We start from the raw sequence: 10,372 nt of genomic DNA on the forward strand, positions 1-10,372 counted from the left end.
GTTTAGCACTTTACCAACATTATCTAATTAATTGTCCTATACGTCTATGAGGTAAATAAGTATTATTAAATAATTTTAATTCATAATTAGGCAACCACTAATCTTTTAAATTATTCAGTTCAAAAATCCTAAATAAAATAAAAAAGTAAATTAATTTCCCCATTGCCAGTAACAATGGAATGCGACTTTACTGTTGCTTCATCCAGTGGTGTCTCTTTCCATTTACTAGCGATTTGGACAATCGACTGCTCTGATTTGTAAAGAACCTAGCAATGTTCAATCACTGTACAAAGAAGTTAAGTTTGATTGGTTCTGTCTCTTGGGGAATTCACTGAAAGTATGCTATTAAAAATAAGTGTGCCATGTGTGAGAAACACATTTTAGTTGGAGATAGATGGCTCTTTGGTACACAGCTGCATGGTGGTTACATCATTGTGATATTGCATCTTTTATCCACAAAACCTTTGCTTTGGCTTTGCTTTCAGATGTTTTTTCATAATAATTTTTAGTAAATAAATTTACCTATTTCAATCTGAGGCATCATAAAATCAGTTGAATATTCCTGGCCACTAGTACTTATTACTTAATCTTGTGTGTAAGAATTTGCTTTTATACAATAAACGTGAAAATTCTGGTTTATGAAAGAGGCTTTGTGTATTCCTGAGAAACAAAAACGAAGGACGAAACCTCTGGTTCACATCTGTCATTATGATACGGTATTGGTTTCTGAGGTTGGTATGTGTGCAAGAAAGAGAATTAGGAAATAATACACAAATTTTTAAAAATTGTAATCCAGGGAGGTGTTGGATTAACAAAACAAAAGAAAAATAGAGAATAACTGAGCATTTTGATTTTCTTCACAAAAACTACTAGAAGAGGTTAATCAGGAGAGGGTGGGACTTCAAGTGAATCTGAGAACAAACAGAAACCCCAGCTTAGTTTTATTTCACACCAATGACTAGTGCCTATGCCTAATATTTAGGAGTTTATTTTGTGATGCAGAAAACCTAGTCATTGAGGAAATATTTTCAGTCTTGTGTGAGGAAAGCTCTCCAATTTCTGTACTAGAATTTAAAATGTCTCCAAAGGTGGTGACTCTTTTGCCAAATTCTGGAATGATTTTGTATGCTGATTTAGAAGATAGAAATTCTAAAAAAACTCAATACTGAAAATAATATTAAATGACTACCAAAAAAAGGAAATGGAGTCTTCCTGTAACAGGGTGGCTTGCCCCTTAAGGACCCCTTAGCCAACTTGTGATTTCACACCTGGGAGAGATCAGGGTGATTTCCCCAAAAGAACATCAAAAGGCTGCAATGAAGGGGAGAATTCTCAGCAGTTAGACCAGGGGTGGGCAAACTTTTTGGCCCAAGGGCCACATTGGGGTTCCAAAACTGTATGGAGGGCAGGTGTAGTGTATTAAATTGCTCCCCATAGGAATGTGCTACTTATGGTGTACTACTTACGTCTACCCGTCCTGGTGCACTGAGCAGCATGGTAAGGGGGCGGGGAACAGGGTGGATTGGATAAGGGGCTGGAGGTCCTGGGGGGCAGTCAGGGGACAGGGAGCAGGGGGTGGTTGGATAGGTGTGGGAGTCCCGGGGGGCCTGTCGGGGGTGGGGGTGTGGATAGGGGTCAGGGCGGTCAGGGGACAGGGAGCTGGGGGGGGGGGTCCCGGGGGGCAGTTGGGGTGGGAGGTTCCAGGAGAGGGCGGTCAGGGGACAAGGAGCTGGAGGGGTTGGATGGGTTGGGAGTTCTGAGGGGGGCAGTCAGGGGGCAGGAATTGGGAGAGGGTGAATAGGGGGTGGGGGCCAGGCTGTTTGGGAAGGCACAGCCTTCCCTACTCAGGTGTAGTGTATTAAATTGCTCCCCTTAAGAATGTGCTACTTATGGTATACTATTTACGACTGCCAGTCCTGGTGCTCCATAAGTAGCATATTCCTACGGGAAGCAATTTAATACACTACACCCTGGGGGCTCTTGCAACCGAACTGCCTGGCAGGAGCTTGCAGCCCCGCCGCCATGGCGAACTGAGGCTATGGGGGAGCAGGGACAGCAGGGGAGGGGCCGGGGGCTAGCCTCCCTGGCCAGGAGCTCAAGGGCCGGATAGGAGGATCCCGTGGGCTGGCCCGTGGGCTGTAGTTTGCCCACCTCTGAGTTAGACACTGCTAGTGTAACCTAGGTGCCTAATCAGGAGATATCTTTTTAAGAGATCTGTTGAGGGTGGGTGGGTAGAAGTGAGTTGTGTCTGGGTCATTGTTGTTAGGCAGGTGTACAATTAGCACTCCACATCTGGAAGTTTCTCGAATTGGGTGTGGTAGTTTTGGGTATGCTCAATAGGTTCCCTGTAGCTTAGGGGTTCTCAAACTGGGGGTCATGACCAGGGGGTCATGAGGTTATTACACTGGGGCTGCGAACTGTCAGCCTCCACCCCCATACCCTGCTTTGCTTCCAGCATTTATAATAGTGTTTAATATAAAAATTGTGGATTTAATTTATAAGGGGGGGTCATACTCAGAGGCTTGCTGTGTGAAAGGGGTCACCAGTGCAAAAGTTTGAGGACCACTGCTGTAGCTGGACTCAGACTCCATGAGGGCAAGCAGCCAGGGCAGTTGCTTTACAAAAGGCTGTGTGTGGGCTGAGAGAAGCTGAGCCCAGGAGCAGAAAGCAGGCTGTTTTCCCTAACTCTGAAGCATTTTGCAGCAGGTTTTTTTTTTTTTTTTTTAAATCTATATAATTGATGGAGTGGAGGTTAATCAGCTGACTGGCTAACCATGATTTCAGCAGAGGAAGAGTCTGCAGGGATTCCAGTTTAAGATTCCTACACGCAAGTGGAGGGAAGATGTTGCTTTTGACTCAGCCAACTGTATAGATTTAGTGATCAAAGACTCTAACGGAGACTCAGATTTGGGAACTCTGAGTTCCTTCTCACTGTGTTTCTGTGCGGACTGACCTGCTTAGATTTAATCTGTTTTCTTTATTTATGTTTATGTATACCTGGGAAGATAATCTGTGGATGATAAAGTAGCCATGTTATGTTGTAAAAATTAAGTTGTTATTATTTATGTTTCTTTATCATAAGATTTTATAAAGTTGGTGCTTAAGAATTAAGTTCCTTTTGTTCCTTTGACCCTGTGAAATCCTTACTGAAAATCCTTAGAGACTGAATTTTGGGTGTCCAGCTGCTTTTCTATGGGAGTTGCAAGTTTTTTTAGGCACTGGAGAAGGGCAATGAAGTGAACTCTAGCTCACCCAAAGGTCTCACTAGGAATGAGCAGGATCTAACAGAGAATCAAGACTGAGGGTAGGTCTACAGTTAACATGCTGCGTCCGCGCAGCTGCGCTGCAGCGGTGCTTAAGTGAAGACACTCCTACACTGACATGAGAGCTTCTCCTGTCAGCGTAGTTAATCCACCTCCCCGAGAGATAGTAGCTGTGTTAACAGGAGAAGCTCTCCCATTGACATAGAGCTGTCTACACGGGGGGTTAGGTCTGTATAAGTATGTCGCTCAGGGGTACCCCTGACCCATGTAGTTATACTGATACAGATCTGTAGTGTAGACCTGGCCTGAGACTCAAGCCAGGTAAGACCTCGGAGTGGTTTGCCAAAGCAGGAGAGGCCCCAAGCAGGAAGGCCTGGGAGGAGGAAGAGCAACCTTTGTGTGGACTTTTGGATGAACTAGAAAACTTTATTTGGAGTGTTTATTAATGTAATAAAGCACAACCTGAGAAGGGATGGGAATGGACAAAATTGTTTTTGAGTTTCTTGAACAGTCCAAGAGGGGGAACTTAGGCAGACTGCCAGTAGTGTGATCCTAGGCCATGAGGGGGCACGGGGGAGGCAGACTGCCAGTAGTGTGATCCTAGGCCATGAAGGGGCACGGGGGAGGCAGACTGCCAGTAGTGTGAGCCTAGGCCATGAGGGGGCACGGGGAAGGCAGACTGCCAGTAGTGTGATCCTAGGCCATGAGGGGGCACGGGGGAGGCAGACTGCCAGTAGTGTGATCCTAGGCCATGAGGGGGCACGGGGGAGGCAGACTGCCAGTGGTGTGATCCTAGGCCATGAGGGGGCATGGGGGAGGCAGACTGCCAGTAGTGTGATCCTAGGCCATGAGGGGGCACGGGGGAGGCAAACTGCCAGTAGTGTGAGCCTAGGCCATGAGGGGGCACGGGGGAGGCAGACTGCCAGTAGTGTGATCCTAGGCCATGAGGGGGTGCGGGGGAGGCAGACTGCCAGTGGTGTGATCCTAGGCCATGAGGGGGCACGGGGAAGGCAGACTGCCAGTGGTGTGATCCTAGGCTATGAGGGGGCACAGGGGAGGCAGACTGCCAGTAGTGTGATCCTAGGCCATGAGGCGGCACGGGGGAGGCAGACTACCAGTAGTGTGATCCTAGGCCATGAGGGAGCACGGGGGAGGCAGACTGCTAGTGGTGCTGCCCATCACAGATGGCTGAGGAAGATTCTACACAGTTCGTGGAAAAAACAAAATAATAAATGTGAGAGTAAGGGAGATGACAGAGCGGACCTTAGAAAATATCATCGGAGAAAGAAGGCTTAGGTGGTTGGGAGACATGCTAAGCAAATACTGAACAGGATACCCAGGAGAAGAATGAGAAAGTGAGGAAGGCTAAGGAAGAACTGGTGGAAAACAGTGACAGAGTATATTGAATGTGCTGCCATCGTCTGGGAAGAAGTGTCACAACTAGTGAGTGTCTGTAATCAGTGAAGGAACGGAACTGCCTAATGTGTCAGCAGCACAGGAGGATCTAAGGTAGGGATTTGAGTATGATTATGACTAGATATTGCCAGTCGTCTCTTAAAGGAAAAGTGACACAAACCCCAACACTGAACTTCCCCAAATCATCAGGACAGATAAGATGGTTGAACTGGTGTTGGTATGTTGATAGAAACCGCTGACTGACATGATATTCTGACTATGAATCATTTGGAAAGATCTGGACATCAGTGACCCTGCTCGTCTAAGCCAGTTGAAGGGAGTACAATAATTCTTGGAGATAGTCCATTAACAATACATATGAGTCCTCGTGCTGAGAAATCTGGCTCCCCTTTACCACACAGAATGTATGTTAGTGGTGGTGGTTCTAAATTTTGTGTCTTGTTTGTTTATAATAACTCTAAGCTGCAAACATTAGGGCTCTTTTGAGAAGCAATGACGAATCTGCGACGTATCAAAAATATTGTTGCTGGCCCCAGACTCAGTCATCATTTGGAGAATCAAATTGTTAGTTTATACTTTTCCTAAAGGTTGCAGAGCACAATCTATGTTCTTTTTTTCCTATCTGTAAACGGACAGGAGGAGCCACAATTCTGACTACATATGATGGGCCTCAGTGTTCATTGTGGGCTAGTGTTGCAAGGTTTGCTAGTCAAATGTCATTCATATTCATTGCTTCTCAAAACAGCCTATAATTCACGAACTGCTCTTCTAGTGGGATATAATGTCTGTGTTTATTGAGAATCCTTCATAATGTTAGCAGGTGATGCTCTGTTATCTTTGTTTTGTATTTGTTCCTTTCTAGTGGGTTGCTTGCATACACTTTTTATAATTTTTATTAGGAAGCCTGTTTCATTATCCCATTTATGCTTTCCCTTTATTATTCTACATTAGGTCTGTACTTTATTTTTTTTTAATTTGTTTGTTTTAATTTTCTAGGATCTTTTAATTTGGATGCTACTTTAGTCCTTTCTGTGAAGGTCATTTTGTCATGATTGGCACCGACAATTGCTCTTGCATTCCTCTCTACCCCACCAGTACTATGGAGTAATTCTAGGAGTAGTGAATGCCTCTCTTCCTTTGTGTTTTTTTCCCTTGTGCAGTGAATTTGGCAGTACTTTCAGAAGGAACTGTTGCTTGCATCTGTTAGCAGCAGCCTGGACTCCTTGGGGCACAGACATTTGCAAGTTTGTGTTGTGTGCCCGCTTGAATTGGCTGTTGGAGGCAACTTAGCTTTGAGCCTAAGTGAAGGCTCAAAGTACACGTTGGGGTGTCTGTAATTGGTTAGCACCCTCAGAGAACGCAGAGGTAACAAGGTCAGTATCGCCCTTTATCCCCTAGGGAAATTCAAGAGGCAATGTCTAAATTGGAAAGCTGTTTCAATCAAAAGTATTTTGCTATTGGAGGAATGTGTTTGTGGGCAACACCTGGATCTAAGTAATGCTGGACCAGGAATATAATCCACATTTGAATTCCTCTACATAGGGGAGTTCTCACTTTTTTTTTTTTTTGCTTTTTCAGTTTGTTTACTTTCTTCATTTGTTTAATTAGTAAGCAAGAGACAATCTCTATAGATTTGCTGTTCTGAGTCTCAATACAGAAGTTGTATATGACTCATCAGTGTCAGGGCTGAAATCTGAAGCTTTCTCCCCTACTGTAAGTTTATTTTTTTTTCCTAAATATGTCTGAGTCGCTTGGTTCTGATATCCCCTGACAAAGATTTTTTTATATGGTCATGGAACAATATTCGGAAATGGCTACACCTACATTAATGTTTATAGAAACATTCAGTAAGAGTTTCAAAAGAGCTTAACAAACATCTCCCAGTCAGGCACCTAAATAAATAGCCAGATTTTTAAAAGAGCTCAGCCTCCCATTATGCACCTAAATGGTGAGTTCAGGTTTCCCAGTGGGACCATTGTTGTGCTTAAGTGCTTTAATGAGGCAAGCCCTTGATTTCTTTGTTATCGTTTAAATCCCATTTGAGTTCAGTTGAACTGCATGAGATAAAACCTGAATTCATGCCTAATATTGCTTAGAATTAGTGAGTTCATTGTATCAATTGATAAACAGTTAATTGTATCCACCTGATATCACCTTGGTGCATGTCACATTTACATAATACAAGGCAGTGTTTATGATATCAACAGGAATGTCTGAATTATGCTCTTAGCCCTCTGTAGCAATCTTTTACTAGAACATGGATCACATCTGAATGCTTTTTCCCTTCTATCTGTTTAGAATTTTGTCCCTGCCTCGTTAATTAAAATCAGCTCACTGCAGCCAGTGATTGAAATATCCAATAATAAGTGCTTATTAATGGGTGGAAGCTGAGCTATTATTAATACAAATTATTTTGTTCCAGAGGTTCTGCTCAAATTAAATGGAAAACCAAATTAAATGGTGATTTAATTAAGTGGAATAGAATGTAGAGGACAAGAATTAGAAGGTGAAGATCTAAAAGAAGCACATTCTTCCAGTGGTGACATATAACAGGTATAATCCTTCATCAACAGGATGAAACAGGTATTTCCTACCATTCAGATAAGACTTAAGGAACCAATGGTAAGAAGTACGTTACAAGATAAGAAACTAAACAAATGATAAAACCCTACAAACTGGAATAAAGGAGTTGAAGGAGGGGAGGCTAAAGAAACAAAGGATGTATTGCTAAAGATACATTGTGCAGATGAGTACTACCAAATACTGAAAATTACTGAATTGTAAAGACAACGTATATTATAGAATAATTGCACATATCCAGAAAAACCTGGATAAACACAATATGACTTTTTGAACAATTTCTTCCATGATTGACTAACAGAAGCAAATGTATATTTTATACTTAAATTTATATAGTATTAATAATCCTAGGAACCCCATAAAAGCGACAAGTATGATTTAACATTCTATATAATGTAAAATTATGGAAATCACTTTTCTTTGTCTTGACTAAGCATGCACGGTTAGCAGTTGCTCTTACTGTGACTGTATGATGTTGTTTTCTAACTTCATAAATGTAAATGAATGTTTTGTATGTACATACATAAATGAAGTTTTGTATGTAGAGTGGTATATAATATTTTTAAAAAGGGACTTTATATTGAGTTTTTCATCTTCAAAGTGCTTTACAATAAGCAATTATTCTTCTACAGAATAGACTCTTTGTTTGCTAATGCATTGGAAACTATTCTAATCTCATACAATGGTCCTCAGTAAACTATTGGTATTTGATGACTTGATAAGGATACAATGGAGTTAATCTGGCAGAGCACCCCTGGTACAGAAAGTCTGAATTTGGCCCATACATTCTGTTTTCTAGGTTTCAATATTGTACATATTAACTCCATATCAATTTTCTTATCCTTTTCTACAGAGTCACATGTGAAACAACTAGTTTATTTCTAGAAAGCAACTAACCCACTTATGAGACTAAGTAATACACAGTGGCAACAATACTAATTAAAAACATTTGCATCTTGTTTCTCTCTGTTATTTGTCAATTACACTCTTTTTCAATGGATATAACTCCATTGCCTTCATGTGGAGTTACTCCTGATTTACACTTGTGTAAGCGCGAACGGAATCAGGCCCTTCAAATTCATTCCAGTAGTGTGGAGACCAGAATTACTTGGAATAGACTAACCTCTAAGAAGTACTTTGGGGGGATGACCATACAAACCGCGAGGGCAAAATCCTCCTGTCAGTTAGATCCACGCAACACTATTATAACCTTTTGGTTACCTTCTCTTTAAAGAGTTTTACTAGGGTTGTTGAGCTTCCAGGATTGTCCTGGAGTCTCCAGATTATGTAGTGATGAAACCCCCAAGAATATGTCCAACCAAAATTGGCAACCCTAGGTTTTACAGACGTAACAGAAAGGAGAAGTTGCACCTACTGGGTTTATTAAAGTACACAGATGTTTAGTTCTTAATTTTACTAACTTCTACACATTTTGTTGGCATTTCTGCAGGCCTATTGTTGATCATGAAACGATACCACCCTTGTGGCAGTGAGTGATCACAAACCAGCTCCTGAATTGCTGTTTGCTGTAATTCCAATGAATCAAAATTGGTGCTGCGGTAGGGATTGTGCAGAATCTGGTGTCCTTCTGGAAAGCATTCCGGAGCTAAAGAAAGGGTAAAAAGAATGAGGGTTACAAAATATCCATTTCAGTTTCTCATCATTAATAACTGCTGAAGATGGGCTAAGGAGCCGGTGTTCAAATCCAGAGCAGGTTCAGGCTAGGATTCAAGGCCAAATTATGGCTACGGCTCAAGTTTGGATTTGTCAACTCTAAAATCTCAGGACCTTTAGTTATAGGATGTGTGCCATCTTGGTCTGAAATCTCACAAGATTTTGACCACATTTGAAACAGAAGCAGAAAATAAAGCACTTCTTGTTTTGCATCCAACTTGTGTTTGGTTCTAGAGACTGGCATCTGAGGGCTTTCCTACACTGCCGTGCAGTTTGGGTGTGAATAGCAGTTAGCATCAAAATGATGCACTGAAACTTCCCTGTGTGGACACTGCAGGCACAAACTAAAAGGTTCCTAGTTCACATTAATGTAGAGTCAGTCCTGTTTGAAGAGGACTAAACATGAACTAGAAACCTTTTAGTTCATGCCTGCAGTGTCCACATGAGGGGGGTTACAACACTGCACTTTAGTGTGCACTGCTGTTCAAACCCCCATACTCTGAACTGCAGAGCAGTATAGACATAGCTGGAGTCGAGTCTCCTCTCCCCTCCCCTCCCCAAAATTCAAAAGGGAAAGAGAGGTTGATCTGAGGTTCCAGATTTGGTAATCTGATCATACAATTTTTTTATTTATTTTTAACTTAAGTACAGTGTTTATGATTATTTTTAGTTTCATATAAAGAGATATCCCCTAGCACTAAAATATGGAATATCATTCTCAAACTTTTCAATATTTATCATTCTAGATCAGGGGTCGGCAACCTTTCAGAAGTCGTGTGCCGAGTCTTCATTTATTCACTCTAATTTAAGGCTTTGCATGCCAGTGATACATTTTAACGTTTTTGTAAGGTCTCTTTCTATAAGTCTATAATATATAACTAAACTATTGTTGTATGTAAAGTAAATAAGGTTTTAAAAATGCTTAAGAAGCTTCATTTAAAATTAAATTAAAATGCAGAGCCCCCCGAACCGGTGGCCAGGATCCGGGCAGTGTGAGTGCCACTTGAAAAGTAGCTCGCATGCCGCCTTTGGCACGTGTGCCATAGGTTTCCTACCCCCGTTCTAGATCATGAACTAGTTTTATTTATACCAAGAAAAATAAAATATGAAGAGTTTGCAAAGAATTAATAAAGAATAAATAGCCTGAAAACAACTTGTTATATTCAGAATGAAAGCTAAGGTAGAATTTATTTGAAAGCATTTATGCTGAAAGTTACACTGTGACACTTTCTCATGTCTTTGGTTAAAGAATATATTTTTCAAAGATTTTATTTTCTTTGGTTTACTTGGTTTTGGTTTTGGTTTCCCCTTCCCCCCAAATAACTGGGGACTCTTATATTGTATAATAAATAAAGTACACCTTCTTAAATACTAAAAGACATATAAACATTTAACACTGTAAAGCCTTGAAAATAATCTAGTTGTCTAGCACTGATACA

The 10,372-nt window shown here is 41.4% G+C and overlaps 1 protein-coding gene across 1 annotated transcript in view; it reads right to left on the reverse strand.

Moving 5' to 3' along the window:
* LOC144272375 (von Willebrand factor D and EGF domain-containing protein-like) overlaps nt 1–9,649 on the reverse strand; it is a 218,268-nt gene extending 208,619 nt beyond the window's left edge. The window contains 2 exon segments of the mRNA XM_077830375.1: nt 8,681–8,865; nt 9,583–9,649. Coding sequence (XP_077686501.1) covers nt 8,681–8,865; nt 9,583–9,649 — 252 coding nt within the window.
* Between the last annotated feature and the right edge of the window lie 723 nt (nt 9,650–10,372).

Source organism: Eretmochelys imbricata, chromosome 11 (assembly GCF_965152235.1).
Source record: "Eretmochelys imbricata isolate rEreImb1 chromosome 11, rEreImb1.hap1, whole genome shotgun sequence".
In the NCBI taxonomy this organism is placed as follows: Eukaryota; Metazoa; Chordata; order Testudines; family Cheloniidae; genus Eretmochelys; species Eretmochelys imbricata.